The 24,519-nt window shown below is 35.9% G+C and overlaps 1 protein-coding gene across 1 annotated transcript in view; it reads right to left on the reverse strand.

The window, feature by feature from the left end:
- The window catches only part of CNTN6 (contactin 6), a 272,495-nt gene that overhangs the window by 45,653 nt on the left and 202,323 nt on the right, over positions 1–24,519 (reverse strand). Inside the window, 1 exon segment of the mRNA XM_075550875.1 lies at positions 17,733–17,860. Within this exon segment, the coding sequence (XP_075406990.1) occupies positions 17,733–17,860 (128 nt within the window).

Consider the following 24,519-nt stretch of genomic DNA (forward strand, 5'->3'; position numbering starts at 1 on the left):
CAATGCCTGGCTCATAACTAGAACAGGAGACATGATGGTGCAGTGATTAAAACCTTGGCTACTAATCAACAGGTTACCAATTCAGGTGCTTTCTCCTCTTGTGAAGATTATAACCTTGGAAATCCTCCAGATCAACTCTATTCTGACCCATAGTGTGGCTTTGAATCAGAATGAACTCAACAGAAATGAACTTGGTTTTGAGTTTCATGGATTCAGACTCATTGACATCCAGTCGTTTCTGACTCCTAGCACTCCAAAGGCAGCGTACACCTGGTCCCGGGCATTTCCTGGACTGTAGCTCTTTATGGGGGCTTTCATGGATAGCACAGTATAATGCCTAAAGCCTCATGAATAAGAAATTTACATTTTACACAAGCTCATTTATTAACTAACATTTATTGGAAACATCAACCCTCTGATAATTATTAAAGATACTATGCATTTAATTTCAAATATAAAATTTTAGGCTAATGTGGTAATCCAGAGGCTATTATTAATTCATAATAATGGAAATACAGTTATAATTGTAATAAGTGACACATAGTGGAAGTAAATAACCCTATTATTTAACTGGTGAATCTTGATGAGTCATTTTCTTAAAAATATCTATTTTAGCTGAGAAATGAGAAATAAGTAGTGATTATCTAGGTAAAGGGTAGGGAGAACGAACTATTCCCTATGAACATATACAAATATTCCAGGCAAAAGAAATAAATGTCTGCTACATGCAAGGCAGGCTTTGGCTAGAAACAGACCAGTGAATAGAGTGCTACATGAGTGCAAGTGGGTGAAAAGGAGCTCAATGGTGGGCAGGGTCAAGACATGAGCCTTACGTATCTTTAAGGCTGGGTATTTAACTTGCACGAACTAGTGCAAAATGAAAGCTGCAGAACAGGAGGCCTTTAAATGATAAAGCAAAGATGTCACTTTGAGAATTAAGGTGCATTTAACTCAAGCCACGATATTTTCAATCACTTCTTACACAAGTGGAAGCTGGACAATGCGTGAGACTGAAGAGGTGATTTGGAGCATGGGATAGGAGAAGAATATTGAATATTTATTGGACTGCTACCTTGGAAGAACCCCAGCCAGCATGTTCCTTAGAAGAGAGGCATTTCATCTAACATAATGTGAATCCGTTATCAGGAGGGACACATCACTAGATAAGAACATCATGATAGGGAAATAGGGTCAACATGTATTAAACCTCCATTGAATTCTTTCTGATCAGTCAGGAAGGGTGGAGACAATCTTGCCTTCCAGGAGTGCCTCCCAGAGTAGATTACTTCCAGCCAGCCCAGGGAGTGGCAATCTCTCTTGGGGCTTGCCTGGGTATGTCCTCAATGGAGATACTGTACTGGGGACTGTACAGGGGGTCACATAGTCATAAGTCATGCCCTATTAAGTCTCACCTGACTGCCTTGGTTCAAAGTAAGACAGATGGGGTTGGATTATAACTACAAATTTTAGTTATGGCAGGCATTTGCGCTTTCTTTTTTCTCTGCAGTTCTACCTAAACCAACATCTGCGAGGAACAACTCTTCAGTACAGTTCTTCAACAAATAATCATGCAGATGTTTCTGAGGTTCCGATGTGATAGACACAGAAGAAAAGCCATCTCTGGTATAAATTCTGCACCTTCTCCCACGCAGCAGCATCTTATTCTGCTTTCAGTATCTGATGATGCTATAGAAAAATTGCTAAGGTTCCAGTATAGACTAGTGTCTACATAGCACTTCAAACATGTGACAATATCACTGCATTTTTTACTCAATATCTACAAGTCTACCGTTTATCTCCGTGTAGCATCCTGAAGTGACCTGCATATTGCCACGATGCTGGAAGATATGGTGGCAGTGTTTCCAAGACCACTAAAGTCAGCCATGGTGTTAGACAAGCCTGAGAGGTAATACACAATCTTGAGCATGTCTCATCTGAATTTAGAGATGCATCAAGAGCAAATGTGATGTATTATATACAAATGAGGACCAGATAAGTTGTGGGATGATATAAAGAACATGAAATATGAAAAAAATCTATAAAATGTCATTCAAAACACACGAAAGAAAGAAAAGAGTAAAAATCAATGTCAGAAAAGACTCTGAAACTTGATCCTGAGGGCAGAATACCTGAGGTGCTGACAGAAATAATGAGATAAAATGGCTGGTCAGAAGCATACATAGGGAGACTTCAGAAAACCACAAAGGTGTTACAAAAACATAGAGCTTGGTATTAAAAGGGAAGAACACATTCAGCATTTCTCAAGCTAAAAGAACTAATGAAAATTCAAGCCTTAAGTAATAATATTGAAGAATTATATGGACAAAATGTTGAATGGCACAAGATCCATCAAAAGAAGGTGGAAAGAATACTCAGAGTCACTGCACCAATAAAAATTGGTAAATTTTCTTAAAGGACTGAGTACAATCATGGGACTTATTATAAAGAAGTTTTCAGAACTGCATTGGTTATAGATAATTAGATAGATAGATAGCCAGAAAAATTATCATTCTTAGATGTAATATTTTCAACACCCCCCAAAAAGAAAAATATTGAATATATAAAGATAATAATAATTCGTTCAATTTACATTAGAATCAAGCTATTCCATGATACCATTAGAGAAAGACACTGCTTCAATTGGTGACTACCTCTAATAACTCTTCAAGTCACCACCGACTTGATGGCAGTGAGTTTTTAAAAAGCTCATAGAGTTTTCTGAATAGAATAACAGTTATTACATTTAGCTTTATTATTATTTATAATGATCAAACTATAATACTGGAAAATATTTCTTCATACATTGTTTGTTCTTATCTCACCCCTTTCTCTTTTCAGAATGCCAATGTCATATTCCTTTATGTTTTCAAAATACATTTTCCATTAAATTTTATATCTGCATTGCTGTAGAGATATTCTTATTTGCATGTCTTCCACTTTATTAATCCTCTATTACACTATTCCTAATCTGGTGGAAAAGTAAATTATTGTTAGCTTAAATTTTGCTTTTGTATGTTCCATTACAGTACTTTCTATTGATTTTTAACAGCTGGGAACTCCCAGGGATGAGAGTCACTGAAAGTATTGACATGGGTCTTCAAATTTTCTACTACTTGATACACATTTGGATGATACAGAAAGAGAAGGGTTAAATATTACTACAAAAGTTTGGACTAGTTGTCAATCATTGGTATTGATTTAGAAAGGAAAATCTTCAATAGGAGCAAGTTTCTGGAGTCATGATTATTAATTCAATGTTAAAGACAACTTCAAAAATCCCACGAAAAAATTTCATTGTTAATTCCATTTTTCCATAAATTTTTATGCACTAATTTTTACAAGACAGTTGTACTTTTAGAGCAAGAGGATGTATTTTGACTATACATTTAACTTTAGGAATGAATTTATTGATATTATAAAGACATGAAATTAGATGAGGGCATGGGGCTAGATATAACAGACAACAGATCCAAGGAAAAATTCCTAGAAAAATAAACTTTAGGAAATTGAGCACATTAAGAAAGACTTAAAAAAATTGAGTGATGTCTGATGTAACAGTGAAACATGGCCATTACAGATATCCCAGAAGCCAAGTGAGGCACATAATTTAAGGAAATAGTCATGCTGATTAAAGTTGAAAGTTTTAGTTGACTAAGAAATGATGCTTCCTAAATCTATCGATGCAGAGGTTCATGGAAGCCTTTATAAGATTCATTGTGGTAAGATAAGGTTATATTTTAATTCAAATCAGAATTGACTCAAATGATTGGAGAAAGTAAGGTAACCTAGATAGTCAGAGTTTTTCCTCAAAGGAAAATAGTTATATAAGGCAGAACTTGGAAGACAATTTACACTATAAAAGGCCATTTTTATTTAGGGGAGTAACACTATGTGTGGGTGGCCATTGTAAATATCTGGTAAGAAAAATTAAAAAATCAATGGAGAGAAAGAGAATTGTTGGAATGATGAGTTTTGAGTACATGAGAGGTAATCAGATGTAAAACACAAGTTGATTATCTGAGTAGAGGACTCATTATCTACCTAACCGCTCTTTCTTAACCATTTATCATATATATTTTTAAATAGCAATGAAGTAAACCTTGCATTTTCCAAATATTAGTGGGAAAATAATATCACTCTAAGAAGCAATATGTGTGATATCCTGGTAAAGAAGAGTGATTAAACAAGTTGTCTGCAAAACTCAGCAAATTGACACCAAAAGATATTTTAAGATGTAAACCTGTCAAAATAAATGGGTCAAGAGTAGAGATGAAATTTAAGAAATTGTAATGACATGAATCCCATGCTGGCATTGGGAAAGCTAAGAAGTGAGCTTATTTGTTGTGTCAAATCATCTTTTGTGATTTTTGAATAGGAAATTATTTGATCTACAGACTTCTTCCTCAATTCCTTAGAAACTGTTTGGGCCAGGTATGGACCAAAGCGGCCCATTGTACCAGCTTTTTCTAGAAGAAATATGGCTTGGCTGAATTTCAAATCATCTGCCCTCAGCTTTTCACAGAGCTTACCTCCCCAGACAGAACACAGACCCCCTCTCCCAGCATTGTTTCCTAGGATCAACATGATTTACTGACAGGATGGCCTGAGTCTTACAACTGCAGCACAAAGAACCTCCCTTCCCCTTAGCTCACGGCTAGGGGAGGACTTCCCTGACCTAACTCCTTGGGTCTCAGGACTCTCCTGGGGGCTTAAGATGCCCCCGTCCCTTTCCCTGTTCTCCCTTCCCTCCCCGGAGTTCTTTCCCTGCCTCAATAAAATCTTTCTCAACTTCACATTCCTGGCTAAATTTGATCTCTGTTCTTCACCTCCATCTCCATCCTTTCAGAAACCAGTAAAATATTCTTCAGCGAGGATATGAACCAAAGGTTATAGAGTTGACAGTGGAGAAATCGAAGGGAAGCAGGAGAATTGGCATCGTGCTGAGATCATTGTCCTGTAACTCACTGAGATTTGAGATTGCTGACTGCTAGTCTTCACTCCTCAGGTAGAAAACTAGAAGTCACTTCAAGAATATAAGGAAAAAGACTTACAGAAGACCTAAATGTAGTGTCCCTAGGAGTTTTACAAGTGAACATAAGCAGATCACATTAAAGTGAAGTCCAATAAGTCAATAAATGCTAAAACTTAATCATAATTTTCAACATTTTTTAATGCCTGACTTGTACTAGGTCATCCATTGGGCTGCCAACCACTAGATCAGTAGTTCAAACCCAGATTGCTTTCTATGAGAATGATGAGGTTTTCTGTGCCCGTTAAGAAGAGTTTCTGTCCTGGGAATCAACAGGGCAGTTCTACCCTGTCTTATAGTGTTGCTATGAGTTGGATTTGACTCAGTGACAGTGAGATGTGTGTTTTGTTTGATTGTTTTGTTTTTAGTAACTCTTAAATATGTGGCCATAAGGAAGATACTTTGGAAAGGTATTATCACAATCAGAGCCTTGATTACACAATGCTTAAAGTATTTCTATTATTAAATAAAAAGATTGACAATTCAAACCCACCGTTACTCCTTGGGAGAAAATATGACAGTCTGCTTCCCTAAACATTTACAATTTTATGAACCATATGGGCAATTCTATTTTGTCATCTATAGGGTCATTGTGGTATCTTAATTGACAAGGGGGCAATCTTGTTATTTTTGTTTGTTTGTCACTCAATTAACCCAAGGAAAAAGAAAAAAACAGCTGGGAACATAAACAACATGAAGGACAAATAGGACTCAAAAAAATGTTGAGAACAATTTAAAAGCTAAAAAGATGAAGGTAAATTTTCATACCAAGGAATAAACATAAACAACAAAATAACTAAAGGGGGAAAAAGAGAAAATAAAACATAAGAATCTGAGATACAAAATTGAGAACATTTCCCAGAAAATAGAAAGAAAAATGATAGCATGTTTTTATGGATTTTTTATTGTTCAAGATATGTTTTTCTATTTAAAATAAACCTGGTCTTGAATGAAGTATTGCTTTTATTTTTTTTAATAAAACCTGTAGACAATAGTAGCCCTGGAGATGACAACGATTCAGGCCAATCTCATGTGCATCAGTGTAGGACTGTTCTCCATGCGGTTTTTCATAGCTGATATTTTAAAAATAGTTCACCCACCAGATATATCACCAGAACTACCTATCTCTGTGTACAATAAAACCTGGAACCCTTCACTTTGCAGCTGAGCACATTCGCTGTTGGCACCTCCCCGTTTTCACACAGCTCCACAAGGTGCTTTATAGTGAAAGACCCACCAAACAACCTCCTGTATGATAGCTGCAGTGTAGACACATAACTGTGGGAAATAAAAAAGCTATTCCCCAGGATGACCCCATAATATATGCCAAACCTAAGGTGCTGTTTGAAAACACCTAGTCCCTGGCTATACACTTGGAGGTCATCTGCTTAAAGGTTATCTGCCTGAAGGTTGTCAGCCATCTAGAGCAATCAGACCCTCTTGTCTGTCTCATCCTAAGTAGTGCCCACTCCCTTCTGATAGGTTAATGGATTGTTCCCCTAAAGGACATCCCAAAGACACCAAACATCAAGCCAACTCAGGGATGACCAACTCAGGCTGCCATATAGAGCCCACCTGTCTTGTTATGTGTATGCCTTCCTGTCATGCATATGCCTACTGTACAACCCCTTCCTATTACGCACGCTGTTACCTGTAATCCTGGAAACTGGCATGCCCCTAGAGTGTATATAAGCCCTGTTTAGAAATATATTCGCTCTCTCTACGTGGATATGACTCCTAAAGTCATAGAAGTCTTGGAGGTGAGAAATTGCATGCTTAATCTTGTCTGACGTCTCTTTAATTTTACCCCTCAATTACACCACCGCCCCTTGGACCCGTTCAGTTGTGGAGGCTGGTTCCCCACACGTCAGCTGTTGTTTCTAGAAAGGAATAGGGCAGAAATTTCATTAGAATGGAGCATGGTGGAACTTTTGAGCTCTAGGGTAATCAAAATGTTCTGGATCTTGGTACAGTTTAAGTTGTACAGATATAATGAAAATAGAATGAAGATTTATGCATGTTACTACATATAAATTTTACATCAAATGAAAATTATATTTATACACAGTGAATGGATTTCACTTATTTATAGTTAATATAGGACATATCTTCAAGCTACTATGTTGTACAGCCTCTGGACTTTAAGCAATATCTTGTGAAGTTTTCTTATGCATTTATTTGATGTTTAAAATCTGAACAATCAGAACATCAAAAATTAAAACAAGTTACATCACTTACTAACAAAATACCTTGGTCAGGTATTTGCAGCAAGCCTGTGTTTCAATCTCCCCTTGTATGCAGAACATGTTATCTGCATTGTTATATGAAGGTCAATGGGGTGATGCATTTATTATAGTGCCAGGCACAGAGCAAGTATTCAATAAATAAATAATGACTATTAATTATGATAACAATAAAAATGTAATAAAATCTTCCAGCTTTTATTGTTAATCTAACTTCTAAAGCAGTCTTCTTAACTTGTTTAATAGGTTACCTCAAACATTTAAACAAAAACCAACTGCTTAACACATTTGGAAATTTAATCTGAATGATGGCTTTTACCTTTTTTTAATGAAGGCCAAAATTATATTGATAAGGATTTTCTTGAAGCAATGAGTACTGTGTTTGTGCTTACATTTTTTTCCCGAGTCGAAACAAAAGCAAACACTGCTACTGAGTTGATTCTGACTCAAATTGACCCCATACTCCTGAAGTGAACTACTGTTGTCGGGTTCTAAGATTATAAATCTTTATGGAATTAAAAAAAAATCTATTTTTCTCCCCTGTTCTTTAATTGATTGTGGTATTCATTTCTCAAGCATTTGTTCAGCATTTTGTACATATTGTAAGAGAAAAGAAGATTTAATGTCTGGGCACAGTATTTGACTATGTATTTTTCACCCTAAAAATGGTCTATGCTATCAATTTCTAAAATAGAAATATTTCAGTTAAAATACATGTAGCATTTTCCCTAGGAGATGGGAGTTTAATATTGAACACTGTAAAGAAGTGCCAGCACTACTGCGACACCTCTATAGATATTTCAAGCACAAGACTATGACTGATACATTGCAGCATACTTGGTCATTTCTCTCAAGTGGTGCTTCTTGTTTACTCCTCAATAAACCTGGTGTTGACACCTCAAATTCTGTAAACTGCTTTTTAGAGCCACAAAGACTCCAATTATTTTTCTATCTTGGGTATTTCTCTGAGTAAATGTGGAATCATATTAGTAAATACCCCAATCTGCAGGAGAAAATGGATATGCCATTCTGCAGGCTTATATAATAAAGACTTCTATCACAAAGAATAAACAACTAACTGAGCAGCAATAAACTTAATTTGCACATTAGATATGCTTTTCCAAGTTCCGACATTTCAGTTGAAAATAACGCGGAAGCAATGAGGCCTATAATTGAACATCCAAAATTTCTCCAGTGGGGAAACCAAAACAAATGTTGCCTGAAAACAAGATCATTTTTATAGCCTGCTGTTACTCTGCTTTTTAATAATTTTCTAAATGCCAGATCAAATAATTTCTCTTTTTATGTGATTTTCATATACTTCTTAGTGTGTGTACACATTATAATTTTAACCTAAATCCTTCAAAATGAAAACACTTAGATTATTTTTTTCTTCTAAACCCCTGCTAATGTCTATAGAACCTGTCTTCAAATTGCATCAGGCATCTTCCTAGGCTCTGGCAAGGCTGATGCTATTGCACTCACAATGTTTGAATGGAAAATCGTTTCCTGCCACAATTAGTGAAATAGAAATTTCCAACGTACAGTGCAGATAACCAGAATCTCTTAACACAGATAAGCTATATCAGCTAAAAACCAAGCTGGAAAATATCTTACTCTTATAACTATTATATCTTTCCATGTTATCTAACAACAGCATTTCTTGCATGACTGAAGCTGTAAATAAATTCAAATAGAGATGATTGTTTATCACCTTTCCAGAGATTTCCCACTTGCTCTTTACCCTCCTATTATCATTAAGGTCACTGTATTCTGTTTTTGGTTTAAAGAACAAACTCATATTAGATTCTGCAATCATAATTAAAGATGAAACACATACACACACATTAAGCTGTATTTACAAGCAACCAGCTGGCTACACTAGAGTCAAGAAATTTGCTAAATCAATATACAGTATTAAAATGCTTTTTCAGAGTAAAGACTAAAATTGATAGGTTGTAAAATGATATGATAATAATAGAGCTTAAGACCCTGTTTGCATGCAGACGATATCACTTAATACAGACTATGTCACACATCAACAGAATTTTGTTTAGAATAATTTCTAAGTAGTTCTTTATTCCTACTGTACACACATATTTATGGAGTTATTTAATGTGTGTATGTGTAGATGTAATTACATATACATTTTATATGCGTGTGTCTTTATATTTCAGAGAGGTTGTGTCAATAGCAAAGAAGTAAAGATGCAATAATACCCTTAAAACGGGATATGGATATTTCATGGAGGCTAAAAAATAACAAAACAAAATTTCCTTTAAATCATTAAGAAAAGAATCCTTAGTGTTTAGTGAATACCCCATTCTACAGGAGAAATGGATAGAACATTTTGTGGAACCCTATGGAAATGCCATGAAACCTGTCATATAGGGCTGGAATTGATGAAATGGCAATGGATAATAGATTTACTATTATTTTATATAAATAAACAGAAAATAACTTGATCTGAATGCCAGTTGCAATCAGCTATATTAGCACGTGGCTTTTCGTTTTGTTGGGAGGTTCAAATCAAGTCCGGGTGCTGTGCTGAGTATTCCAGCGGAGTGAATGATCTCCGTGAAGGCTTCAGGAGTTTCCCAGAGCTCCATGTCTGCCCTGCACCTGTCTGTGCCCTTCGTTATTGTTAGTTGTCATCAAATCCGTTCCAGCACACGCTGACGCCATGTGCGCAAAGTAAAACTGATTCATGAAGTTGTGACTTGTAAGCAGCAGATCGCCAGGTTTGTCTTCCAACGTGGGGCTGCTAAGTTCACACTGCCAATCTCTGAGCTAGCGGTCAAGGGTTTAGTTGTTTGTGTCACCTACGGAGCCCTCTCTGTCGCGATCACTTCATTATCAAGATTAAAATTTGGTAAATGAAACCATTTCAAGATGGATTATTTTTCTTCGATGGTACAGCAAAGTGTTCTCCCGAGTTCCTTGAGAGATCGCAAACATTCAGGTATTAGAGCAAGTAATCAGGAGGTTTAAGGTTGAATGCCATTCAATCAACAGACAATCACTAAGCACATATGATGTTTTGGACTCTAAAATATAGAGTTTACTCTTTGTTAAAGCAGAATAAGATCATTGTCTTTATGCTTCTGTTCTAGAGAAAGGGAAACATACGAGAAACAATAGACCTAATATATAAGAAACCATACAGATTTTTAAAAAAGAAAAGTGCTACAGAGGAGCAAATAGATGCGTCAATTCAAGTAGACAGGACTACAGAGTGAGAAAACAGTGTTTGCATAACGCAGGAAAGAGCACTAGGAAGGCAAAGAGATATGTTCTGTTAGTCCTAAAAACTCAGTAATCTTGCTTAGTCATCTTACTCATAGAGAGGACAGAACATTTGAATGTATGAGTTACCCAGACTGCTATAACAGAAATACCACAAGTATATATAGCTTGACAGACAGACATTTGTTCTCTCCCAATTTAGGAGGGAGGTTTGAGGTCCAAATGGTTCTTGTTGTAATTGCTGGGGGAAAGCCCTTGTTTCCTTTCAGCATCTGTGGCGCTGGTAGCCCTCGGGAATCTCAATGGACCTCACCCTACATTTGGGAGGTTTGCAGTGCAGAGAATCTGCGCTTACGGGATACTCTCCCCATCTGGTTTTTCTTTCTTTTTTGTGTTGTTGAATGTTTTATTAGGGACTCATACAACTATTATCACAATCCATATACACATCAATTGTGTAAAGCACATCTGTACATTCATTGCCCTAATCATTTTCAAAGCATTTGCTCTCCACTTAAGCCCTTTGCATCAAGTCCTCTTTTTACCCCTCTCTCTCCGCTCCCCACTCCCTCATGAGCACTTGATAATTGATCAATTATTATTTTGTCATATCCTGCCCTAGCTGACGTCTCTCTTCACTCCCTTTTCTGTTGTCCGTCCCCCAGGGAGGAGGTCACATGTAGATCCTTGTAATTGGTTTTCTCTTTCCAAACCCCTCTCCCTCTACCATCCCAGTATCGCCACTCACAGCCTTGGTCATGAAGGTATCATCTGTGCTAGATTCCCTGTGCCTCCAGCTCCTATCTGCACCAGTGTACATTCTCTGAACTAGCCAGATTTGCAAGGTAGAATTCGGATCATGATAGTGTGTGTGTGTGTGTGTGGGAGGGCGGGGGGAGGTGCGGGGAGGGTAGGAAGCATTTAGGAATTAAAGGAAAGCTGTATTCTTCATCGGTGCTACATCACACCCTGGCTGACTCATCTGCTTTCCTAAACCCCTCTGCAAGGAGATCTACAGTGGCCGACCAATGGGCTTTGGGTCTCCACTCTGCATTTTCCCCTTCTTTCACTATGGTAAGTGTTTTTTGTTCTGATGATGCCTTGTACCTGATCTCTTCAACACCTCGTGATCACACAGGCTGTTGTGCTTCTTCTATGTGGGCTTTGTTGCTTCTAAGCTAGATGGCTGCTTGTTTACCTTCAAGCCTTTAAGACCCAAGATGCTATAACTTTTAATAGCTGGGCACCATCAGCTTTCTTCGCCACATTTGCTTATCCACCTGTTTGTCCTCAGCGAGCATATCATGGAGGTGTGCACCCAATGATATGATTTTTTGTTCTTTGATGCCTGATAACTGATCCCTTCGGCACCTCATGATCACACAGGCTAGTGTGTTCTTCCATGTGGGTTTTGTTGCTTCTGAGCTAGATGGCTGCTTGTTTATCTTCAAGCCTTGAAGACCCCAGACACTATGTCTTTTGATAGCTGGGCACCATCAGCTTTCTTGATGATGATTTGTCTCTAGTTTTTCTGTTCAATTGTCTCTCTATTCTTCTAAAAGGAAAGTGATGCAAGCCACAGTACTGGGAGATTCCCTTACATCAAATCAGGGCTCTGAGTAAGATGGTTGCTGTCTGCCCTAATCCTTTCACAACTAATGGACTGATTACATCATATAACACATCATGGGGAATATTTATTCTATTACATAACTCCAAAACCCCTGTCAATTATGGCCCAGGCAAGTTGATTCATACGTGGGAGGGACACAATTAAATCATGTCACTGAGCATCTGGGTGTTCTTTATGGAATAGTCTGAATCATAGATCTACTTGTTCTCACTAAAATAACTAGGATCCTATTAGCAACAATAAAACAAAGAAGCAGCTGATGAGTCCTTTCAGACTTATAATAACCCTACCGCACGAAATAGAAGTGCCTGTGTGCATTTCAGAGACTGTAACTCTTTACTGTCTTTTCTCCTGCCTGGTGGCTTGAAACTGCTGACCTTGCAGTTAGCAGCCCAATGCATAATCAGTATGCTACCAGAACATCTAGGACCCTGTTAGGTGAGAAAAAAGAAATGTCAAATTACATACTTGAAATATGCTCTCACTCCCTGGAGAACTAACTACAACATGAGTTTCAAATTCACTCTCTGGGACTAGTAAGTTTCTAAGTTTCTTTGCTAATAGTGTTGTTCTAACAATTGATTCTAGGCAGTAAGTATGTCATTGCTAAGTACTTAAGAAAAAAATAATTAAGAAACTCTTTTATGTGCTCAATCTATCCATTAAATTCTTTCCCCTTTATTCTAAAGGGGCAAACTAGGGAGCTGAGCTGTAATTCCCATCGCTTATTTTAGCAACAAAATCATTTGTTCACACCACAGTTCCTGTGCAACAATATTCCTACCTTTGATTACTCTGAACCATTATATTTCATGTAAATTACCCCTGTATTTCTCTAGATGTAGGAGAGTAATTACAATGACTTCCTTTTTGTCATATTTAAATGCAATGCTATACTAAAATGATGTGTACTACTTCATTTGAATTAGGTAATTAATCTCTTTTGAAGAGGCATTCCCTGTATTTTTCTGCAAATAGCATACATGTTGTGCACTATTTCGACAGTCATGCCACTCTCCAAAATTATCTGTAAGTGCTATGTTAATTTTTATACACAAAGACGTTATCAGAGTGGTCTTCCAAAAATACCTCACAAGGGGTGGTGTAGTTGACAATAATTTGTAGAATGCATCTTTGTGTTATTTTCATAAAAAAACAGAACATTTCTATAAGCATTAAATGTTCAGCTTTTTGAGTATATGAACATTAGCCAATATCTGCTGAAGAAATATTCTGTATTACATATACAGGATCCGTATGAGTCAATTGTCCCAGGAGTAGAGGGATTTTGGACTGTGTTGGAATATTCAGTCTATTTCTGTCTTAAAAACATGATAACAACCCAATCTCATAAATTGACGCTTTGAAAAATGTTTGACAGATCATGTTATATCATGTTTTTCTACTGACCCCTTCAGACATTTGTAGTTATAAGGTAATATGGTTAAGACACATTGGCAGAAATATCTTACATTGATATAAGTATTTATTTTCCTTATGCCGTTTTAAAGAATAGTTGAAATGCAGCAGCTATTTTATTGAACTTGTTTTTAACTTTTAATAGAAAAAGGGTAAAACAACTGCAGAATTTAGTCAATCTGCTTTATCAGAACAGCCATTTTTATTATCTGAGAAGTAATGAGATGATGGTAATGACATCACTTTCAGCAAACAGATTTAAAAATATTAATAAAAGAGCAAAGATGGGGAAGATGCGTTTCTAAAACTAATTATGCTTCTTGATGATAAAGAGGAACATTTGCATAAATACTAGCTTTAAGGTCTTAAAACAGAGTATGTAATTTTATTATCCCAAATTATGATGTCTCCTCTTAACAGATCTGTCAGGTTGTTGTACCATGACAGCTTACTTACTGTCGTGATGCGTGAAGCTAGGGCACTAAAAGTTCAAGCACCAGCAGATCAACCACAGCTGACAGGTTTTCAAACTAAAGATGATTTTGTAGAAGGATCCAATGATTTACTTCTGGAAAAACTGACCAATTAACTCCTTATGAAAAACATTGTCTAATATTGCTCCAAACCCATGAGCTCCTTCGGATGGAAAGTACTCAAATAAAACTGAGTAACTTCCTCAAAGAAGAGACGATCTAAATGCTCTGCATGGAGGAACGCTTTCAGAATCAACCTTCATTTGTTGATGCAGCACAATTCAAAATAGAAGATACAACCGCAAACATCAATTAATAGTCACAAAATATAATGTACTGCATATGAGTCTAGCGAAATTGGAAGTCATCAAAAATAAAATGGAGCACCAAAAAGCCAATAGCTTAGGCATTAATGAGCTGAAATGGGAAATAACATGATATCCCATGCCAGGGGTGACAAGGTGAAGAGGAATGGTGTTACAGCCATTGCATAAAAGAGCATTTGGGATATTTCCTGCAGAATAAAGCTGTCATTAGCAGGGCAATATGAAACCTACAAGAGAAACCAGCTGCTATACATATCTTTCAAAATTAGATAAGAATCACTAAAATATATATAAGTTCTACAAACTTCTGCAGCTAGAAATTGATAAACAAAATGCATTAATTGGAAAACACAAATTGAAAATACGATGAAAGATCAGTAGTTGGAAAATAGGGTATTGGTGATAGATATTGCATGATCTAATACTGCAAGATCATTAACCTACTCATTGTAAATAACTTTTTTCACCAACATAAAGAGTGGATATACATATGGATCAGATGGAATAAATAAAGTCAAATCAGCAACATCTGTGGAAAGAGGTAATGAAAAAGCTTAATATCACCAATCAAAACCTGTGGTTTATGCTATCAATTGTTCATACACAAGTTCAAGTTGAAGTTAGGAAAATTAAAACAGATACATAAGAGTTAAAAATGCAGAGCATATCCTATCCGAATTTAGACATATTTCAAAAATAGATTTAAAGCATTGAACACAATTTACTAAAAACTGGTGAGTTGTGGGATGACATCAAGAACATCATATATAAGAAGGGGAAAATTAAGAAGGGAAAAATTATACCAAAATGAATGGCAGAGGAGACTCTGAGATTTGTTCTTTAATGTCAAACAGCCAAAAGAAAAGAAGACATGGTGAGAACAGTTAAACATAAAATTTAAAAATGCAAACAGAGAAGAGAATGCAGCATATTGTAATGAAATGTATGATGATCTGGAGCCAGAAAACCAAAAATGAAGAACACTTTCTGGATTTCTCAAACTAAAGGGACAGAATTAAAAAATATAAACTTCAAGCTACAATATTAGGTGATTCTATGGACAAAATACTGAAAAATGCAGGAGTCATCAAAAATTGAAAAGAATACTCACAATCACTATAGTTAAAACAATTGGACAACATTGTCATTCCATGACATTGCATGAGAGTGAAAAAGTCCAAGATGAACTGAAGGCATTGGCAAAATATTCAAGCTTCAGGTATTGATAGAATGGCAATTTAGATGCTTCAACAAACAGATGCAATGATGAGTTTGCTTCCGTATTTATGCCAATAATTTGAAGGACAATTACCTGTCCACTGGACTGGAAGAGATTCATTTGTGGCCATTAAGGAAAAAAAGGTGATTCAAAATATTTATTGAAAAATACCATTAACAGCACGCACAAATAAAAATTTCCTGAAGATTATAACAAACAGTTGCATCAATGCATGAACAGTATAATGTTAGAAATTTAAGTCATAGAAAAGAACGTTGAATGAGGGGTATCATTGCTGACATTCGATCAATCTTGGTTGAAATGAGACAATAACAGAAAGCTAACATGGGTTTTATTGACTAGAAAGGCATTTAACTATGTCTCACAACAAATTATAAATAGCATTTTGAAAAATGGGAATTCCAGAACATTAACTTTTGTGGATCCTCTTCAGAGATAGAAAGATAGACATTTGAACAGAACAAGGGGACAGTAAATGGTTCAAATTCAGAAAAGGTGTATGGCAAGGTGAATGTCAAGGTTGTTCCCTTTTGCTACATTCATTAGACCTCGGTACTAGGAAATAATCGGACAACTGGACTGTATGAGGTACAAGGCAGCGTCAGAGTTGGTGAAAGACTCATTAACAAATTGTGTTATGCCAACTGCACAACTTTGCTTCTTGACAGTGAAAAGCACTAGAAGCCCCGGATGATGAAGATTGCAATGTATAGCCTGCAGCATGCATTAATGGACCAACATAAAGAGAAAAACTATCCGCATAACTGGACTAATGAGCAGGAGCATGACACATGGAGAAAGGACTGAAGTTATTGAGAATATAATTTTGCTTGACTCCATAGCCAATATCCATGGAAGCAGATGTCAAGAAGTTAAAGAACATCTTACATGGATAAATTTTGCTGGAAAGGACTTCTGTAAACTATGAAAGAGGAGAGGTCGCATAAAGACGAAGATGGCCCAGACCAAGTGATAATGTGTTCAATCACCTCATGTGCATGTGGAGGCTGGACAACGACAACGGGAAAACAAAGCACAACTGATAACTTTCCACTCTGGTTTTGGCAGAAAATTTTGAGTAGATCCTGGAATGCCAGAAGAAATAAGATCTCTGTGTTAGAAAGACAGACAGAATGTTTCTTAGACATCAAGATGGCAAAACTTCTTGATTCTAAGCACTTCAGCCATGTTATCTGGAAGGACCAGTTCCTGGTGAAGTCAATCATGCTTCATAGAGTACAGGCTCAGCAAAAACACCAGAGGACTGCCTTCTATGAGATCGACTGGAGGAGTGGTGGCAACCTGGGCTCAGCAGTTACAATGGGTGTGAGGAGAGTACAGCACCGGGAGTGTTGTGCTCTGGTGTATATGGTGTCATCAGTGAGAATCAGCTTGAAGGGGCATCTAACAAAACATCCCTTTATTCTACTGTGACTATGAAAGATGGATATGGATGCTATACATGACTTTTTCTCTTTGAAAAAGACCATAAATAAGAGTGGGAATTCCACCTGTTACACATCCAAATGCAAACAACCAAGTCCATGACCATTGAGTCAGTTCTGGTGCTTAGGAAGCTAGCGAACAGGGTTTCTGAGACTGTAACACTCTATAGGAAGAGAAAGCTTCATCCTTCTGCTTAGTGCACAGTAGCTCGTTGGTTTGAACCACTGCCCTGTGGCTCGTCCAATGCCGAGCCCACAGCACCAGTAGGCCTCCCCTGTGTACCAAAAGCCACATAAATGAAGGGGTTATGTGCACGGTAGCCTTATACCCTACTACTTGTACACCCACAAGTTGAAGCAAATCCAAAGTTACTGAATGAAAGTTAACCAAGTATAATATTATCCTGTTATTTAGTGAAAATACCCATGGTCACACAAAGTAAGGCATTTGTGAAACTTCACATATTATCAGGATAGATGTTATTTCTATGTGATATTTATAGAATCCCAGAGGGAAAGTGAGCCAGTGTTAATGAACATAGTAATTAAACTCAAGTACATTGCACTGTCACATATTTCACATATACAAGACGCTGCAGGTTTGACACTGAGGTAGAGGTCATTTTATGCATACACATCTAACATAATAATCAAGTACACATGAAGTTGGCTAAATACCTTTTACAAGCAGGCTGCCAGTGCTCTTAGCAAGTCCAAACTGATTGGTGGCTATGCAAGTGTATAGTCCAGCATCTGACCTGGTGACATTATGTATTCTGAGGCTGCCATCCTCTGTGAGGAACACTCTACAAATAAATTGCACAATTATTGAAGAGTCAAGCCTTTTAAAAATGTTCATTTTAAACCATTTATTCTAATTTAAACTTTACTTAAAATCATGGTTGTATTTTGATATTTATTTATTCATTACCTATTATCCTGCTTCTAATATGAGCAATCTCTGAATCAGCAGGTTAGAACAGATAATATTTGCTTTTATTTGGAGAAGGATTGATAAAGAGAATAATATAATTTGCTCTGTGGGGGGAAAATGCGGTTTCCTCCTCCTGTGAAGAGTTACAGTCTTGAAAACCCACAAGAGCAAGTCTGCCTTGTTCCGTAATGTGATAAGGAGCTGGAATTGACCCCATGGCAGAGAGTTTGAGAATTTCTGTTCATTGTTGTGGCCTCCCTGCACATTTACAACTATGTGGGCGCTTGATACTCCCATGTCCACTTGCTTTGTGACTAAGATATTATTAATCAGAAACTCTGTAGTGTGAATTTTTGAAGTCAACTTAGAGATAAAAACTGAACTTAGTTTTGGACGCATGCAAGTCAGTGTTCACACTGTCTAGTCAGTGACTTGATAATCCTGATCTTAATTAGTACTTTCTGTCACCAGACAGTACAAATGACCGAAAGGACATCTGGTGATTTCATAGCCAAATAAACTAATGTATATAATGATTTCCATCCCATCATAAATTAGAGATGAGAAATAGAAGGAAAAGGAGGCTTCAATGATTAATATTCCTAAAATATATGCTATCATTTGATATTCAGGAAGGGATATCTAGCTTGGCCATTCCGGTCTTTCATAAAATTATCTGTATTAAAATTTCTTTGAAATTGAGAAATAGAGTCAGACATCAAGATAATTCAGAGACACAACAAGATTTTTTTCCCTAACAGAATCAGCATCATCAATTGTTTTAAAAAGAGTAAGAAAAATAAAAGCATTTTCAAAAATTTTAAGCTCATGCATTTCATATCTTAAAGAAACAATTAGCATGTTTCAGATTGTCTTAAAAACACTAGTGGATAGTCAAGTTAGCACCCAAATAAAAAATAACAACCTAATTTTCCATGATAATTGCTTTAAAGGAAAGAAAGGGAATACAATTGATTTTATGTCCTACATTAGCATAAAACAAAAGTATTTTTGCTTTGCTAGCACATCATAATTTCCATTGCATGACTAACATATAAGTATTCAATATTATTAATGAACCAATTTGAAATGCAAAGACTACCAGCCAAGTAAAATCAATTCTGATAATTTATTAATAATGACAACTTTCACACAAGTTTGCCGAGTGAAAGTGGACACACAAGTTTGCCGAGTGAAAGTGGACACACCTAGCTTAAAAATATTTCAAAAAAATATTTCATGATACAAATTCCGATGTTTTGAAAAGAGGTGTCTTGGACCATTACCAAACAACAGTCATAAGGGGTCGTATTTAATTTCTGAAATCTCCATTCTCCTAGATTCCAATTTATATTAACAAATTAATCACACTGCTACTGACCCAGTAACAAAGACATTCTAGTAGGCAATAAACTAGCCAAGCACAATTCTTTGTCTGATTCAATTAGAAAATGTCATTGTAAAAACATTTTGTTTGCTACTTAGAGCATTTAGAAAAACTAAGAATTTTCAGCAACATACAAACATTGAATTTCTGACATATAAAATATTTTATATGATAAAATCATATATCTGCTGATTTGTAAAGGCCATCAGACAGATTTCACTTTTACCAATGCCAATGTTTAATGGCATACAATTTTTCATTTTTCTTTCAGAAAGGGAAAACATGCAAACATTTATCTAATATTGTCTACAATACACTGTCATTCTTATTATTCCTTATAGGGGCTCTGTGATATTTATTGGATTATGTAAAAGTTAATCTCATGGAAACTGGTTCCTTTTGAAATCTCAGTCTATGAATCACTACTTATCATCTAAGGCACTGCAAAAGAGCATTCAAATGGAAAAAGTGGTAAACATCGGGGGAGGGGTGAGAGAGGGGGGAAAAAAGTGGTAAACATCTACCCCAAATTACATAACTAATACTTAGAGAATTAATTTTGTTAGATTTTATTATTGTCTTGAGTAGTCCTGCTATCTCAGAGGCTGTCATTATGATTTACTTGTAGTGAAGTCATTCTGCGTGTTAATGATTTTGTTCAAAAGTTTTAAGGGGAATGATTAATAAATGTCTCAAATATTATCTATCTCTCTGCCACCAAAATATGATCTTACCCGAGGCCTACTAAAACAAATTCAGCATTTTAATAAAATATCCACTGATTGACATAGATAACAGAGTTTGGAATCGCTGGTGTATCTTTTATCAATGAAATACTGACTCAAAGATGAGCTTTATTTCCACTTAAGGATACTCCTGGTTTTTCAAATAGCAATTTGCACAATTGTATGTGAACATATATGATATTGTTAGATTGTATATATTTTGTGACTATATATTTTATGATTATATAGGTTTTTTGGTAAATTTAACTAACAAGTGCAAAACTAATAAAGTTTACATTAAAATTGGATAAATTAAATACAATAGAAATTAAGATTGATGTAAAAAAAATCATTACCCCAGTGACCTAAGATACAGCTTGAAATTTTAGGAAATAATATGAATATTCCTCATTGTCATTTAAATTTGTTTCTTTTCACTAATAAGAAATGGTAAAATAAAGTAAGAAAAATGACAATAGAAATGGTCAAACCATGTAAGTATACATCTAATCATATGCAGAATAATAAGGAAAAGTCAAAGTTCAACATTTCCTCTGTCTCTTTGACATATCACAAATTGTGTATCAGAAATAATTCATGAAATCAAGTAAAACAAAATGAGAATAATTAAATTATGCCAAATATTAGACATTTTAAAATGAGGTAGTGCACACATTTAGAATTAACAGGTACATATTTCTTTTTTAGTGGCATTCTTGTATATATACATTTTTTATTTAATCATTTTATTGGGGGCTCATACAATTATCACAATCGATACATACATCCATCGTGTCAAGAACATATGTACATTTGTTGCCATCATCATTCTCAAAACATTTGCCTTCTACTTGAGCCCTTAATATCTGCTGCTCATTTTCCCCCTCTGTCCCAACTGCCTCCTACCTCATGAACCCTTCTTAATTCACAAATTATTATTATTTTGTCATATATTACACTGTCTGATGCCTCCCCTTGCCTTCTTCTCTGCTGTCCATCCCCCAGGGAGGAGGCTATTTGTAGATTCTTATAATCAGTTTCCCCATTCTATCCCATATTCTCTCCACCCTCCAGCATTGCCACTCTCACCACTGGTCCTGAAGGAGGCATCTGTCCTGTATTCCCTGTGTTTCCAGTTCTCTCTGTACCTATGTATATTCTCTGGTCCAGCCAGATTTGTAAAGTAGAATTCAGATCATGGGGGAGGGGGGAAGCATTTAAGAACTAGAGGAAAGTTATATGTTTCATCATTGCTACCCTGCACCCTGACTGGTTCATCTCCTTCCCAAAAGCCTTCAGTAAGGGGTGTCCGGCTGGCTACAAATGGTCTTTGAGTCTCCACTCCGCACTCGCTCACATTTTCAATGATTTTTATGGATAGTTTTGGTAAAGTTCACAGGCAAAGATTGATTTTTTCTGTCCTTCTTTTGGAATGTTAAAAATATATTTAAAATAATAACTGTAGGATTGGAAACAGAGTTATCTATATATATATATATATATATATATAATGTGTACATTCCATATAAACCTTTCCAGTGTTTATAAAGGAAACATAGACATAAGTACAGGGAAGTGAGGCTACTTGTAAAAAAGGAAAGAGAGAAAATCAAGCAGCAAAAATGAAGGTTTACATGAACAATTAACATGAAGAGCTAACAATGAAAAAATATGTGGTATAGGAAAAAAACAAAACAGAATGCCTGATTACATATGTCATATAGTTTTACTAGACTATATGAGGAAATAGTGCTTTCAGGTAATAAGGAGAAGTATTGAGATGTATGATCACTGTGGAATACAGAAGGTTTCCAAAATGTTGATTGTAACTTAAATGTGTGCTTGGTAGTAAAGTAAAGGTGTTTTTTGCTTTGCTTTTGTTTCTTTATTTATTAGTAAGTATTTACTAAAAGCCTCCAATGTCCAATGCAATATGTTAGATCTCTGAATAGAATGCAAATGGCATACTTAAACTCATTGGTCAAGATTTAAGTAAGTGGTGAATTATTATAGTGAGCTGACTCTGGTCAGGCCCTTCCATAATATACAGAATAATAAGTGTTGCCTCATTAAATTTTTTTTCTTTAAATCATTTTATTGGGGGCTCATACAACTCACCACAATCCATATATATACATCCATTGTGCCAAGCACATTTGTACATTTGTTGCCATCATCATTCTCAAAACATTTGCTTTCCACTTGAACCCTTGATAATTTATAAATCATTATTATTTTGTCATGTCTTACACTGTCCGATGTCTCCCTTCACCCACTTTTCTTCTGCTCATCCTCCCAGGGAAGAGGTCATATGTAGATCCTTGTAATCAGTTCCCACTTTCTTTTCTACTTGACCTTCCCTCCACTCTCCTGTCATCGCCACTCTCACCACTGGTCCTGAGGGATTCGTCTGTCCTGGATTCCCTGTGCTTCCAGTTCCTATCTGCACCAGTGTACATCCTCTGGTCTAGCCAGGCTTGTAAGGTAGAATTCAGATCATGATAGTAGGGGGATGGGGTGGGGGAGGAAGCATTTAAGAACTAGAGGAAAGGTGTGTGTTTCATCGATGATACAGTAATCCCAATGCTGTTATGCACATTTTACAATCCAAGAATCAGGTATGACAAAAATAAATAACTGACTCTAGGTGCCCATTAGGTAATACAGGACTAAAATTCTAACTACAAGCATGGTAGAATTGTGAAAGATCAAAGACATATTCAGTATATATACAATTTTCAACAACACATATTTTGCCTATACATATTGACTTCATCGGATGGAATAAACAGAAAGTGAATCAACTACAACTATGAAAAAAGGATTGGAGACTTCAATGTCATCAATCAGAACAAGATCATGGACCAAGAGATGAACAATCAATTGCTTTTATGGAAATTCAAGTTTAAGCTTAGGAAAATTAAAGTCAACAAGGAACAAAGTACAATTTTAAGTACATCCCCCAGAATTTATAGGACATCACAGTAATAGATTTTATGCATTGAAAATTGTTCCCTGAAGACCAAAAAAGTTGTGAGAAGACATCAAGAATACCATATATGAAGAAGACAAATGGTCACTTAAAAGAAAATAAGAAAGAAAAGAACAAATTAGACGTTAGCAGAAACGCAGAAATTTGCTCTTGAATGTGTAAAAGCAATTGGACAAATGATAAAGTAAAAAGGTTAAAAAGTATATTTCGAAGGGGAGCTTTGGAAGAAAAAGTAAAGTATTATAACAAATGTGCAAAGACCTGGAGTTAAAAAACAGAGGGAAGGACACACTCAGTAAATCTAGTTGAAAGAACTGTAGAAAACATTCAAGCTTCAAGGTTAAACATCAAGAAATCTCATAGGTGAAATACCAAATGATTCAGGGAGAAAGAAAAGAAGACAGAAAGAACTCATCCACTACTTGTATCAGAAATAGTTGATCAAAATTCACCATTTCAGTAGGTATCAGAGGCCCTGCAACCTACGATATTAAAAGGAGAATTCCCAGCTGCACTAAAGGTGTTGGCCCCAAACAAACTCCAAGTATTGACAGAATTCTGAGATGTTGCAGCAAATAGATGTAATGCTAGATATGCGTACTTGTCTATGCCAGGAAATTTTGAAGCGCTTGATCTGGCCAACCCATCTGGAGAGATCTTTATCTGTGTCCATTCCAATGAAAAGTGATCTCACAGACTGTCAGAATAAACAAATTATATCATGAGTATCATACACAATAAAATTTTGCTAAAGCTAATTTGAAAATTATTATACCTGTATTTCATTACTGAACTGCTAAAATGTAAAGCAGATTTAGAAAAGAACTCGGTGCAAGAGACATGATTGCTGATGTCAGATGCATCTTGGCTAAAAGCAGGGAAAAACAGAAAATGTTTCATTTTTCTCAATTAGTGATGAAAAGCCATTCAATTTTGTGGATCATAACAAATTATGAATATCATTGAGAAGGATGGGAGTCCAAAAGCACTTAATTATACTGAAAGGACTTCTGTATAAGGACCAAGAGACAGTCTTTGGAATAGATAACACCTAGTTTCTCAAATATTTATTCTCATAAACCCATTTAATCAAAATAACTAAACTCTTCTTATAATTGAATTGATCTTCAATTCAGCAAAGCTTTAAAGAGAGCACCAATGCTTAAAGGTGTTTTATTCAGATGACTAAATCTTAACCTCGATATCTGTATTTTAAATGCTATATAAAAATTAGAATTTAAAGGCATTTTCATGAATAGATGTAGGATGGGCATTGAACTGATAGGAAAATAATAAAATTTGCAATGAACTACATTATTCCTCAAATTATACTATTGGCATAAAAAAGGTAAAAATTCAGAAGTGTAAACTATGTAATGTCAAGTGACATTAGTAGAGTTTATCGTGGCATGAACAAATTGAATGTG

Source organism: Tenrec ecaudatus, chromosome 5, assembly GCF_050624435.1.
Source record: "Tenrec ecaudatus isolate mTenEca1 chromosome 5, mTenEca1.hap1, whole genome shotgun sequence".
Lineage (NCBI taxonomy): Eukaryota > Metazoa > Chordata > Mammalia > Afrosoricida > Tenrecidae > Tenrec > Tenrec ecaudatus.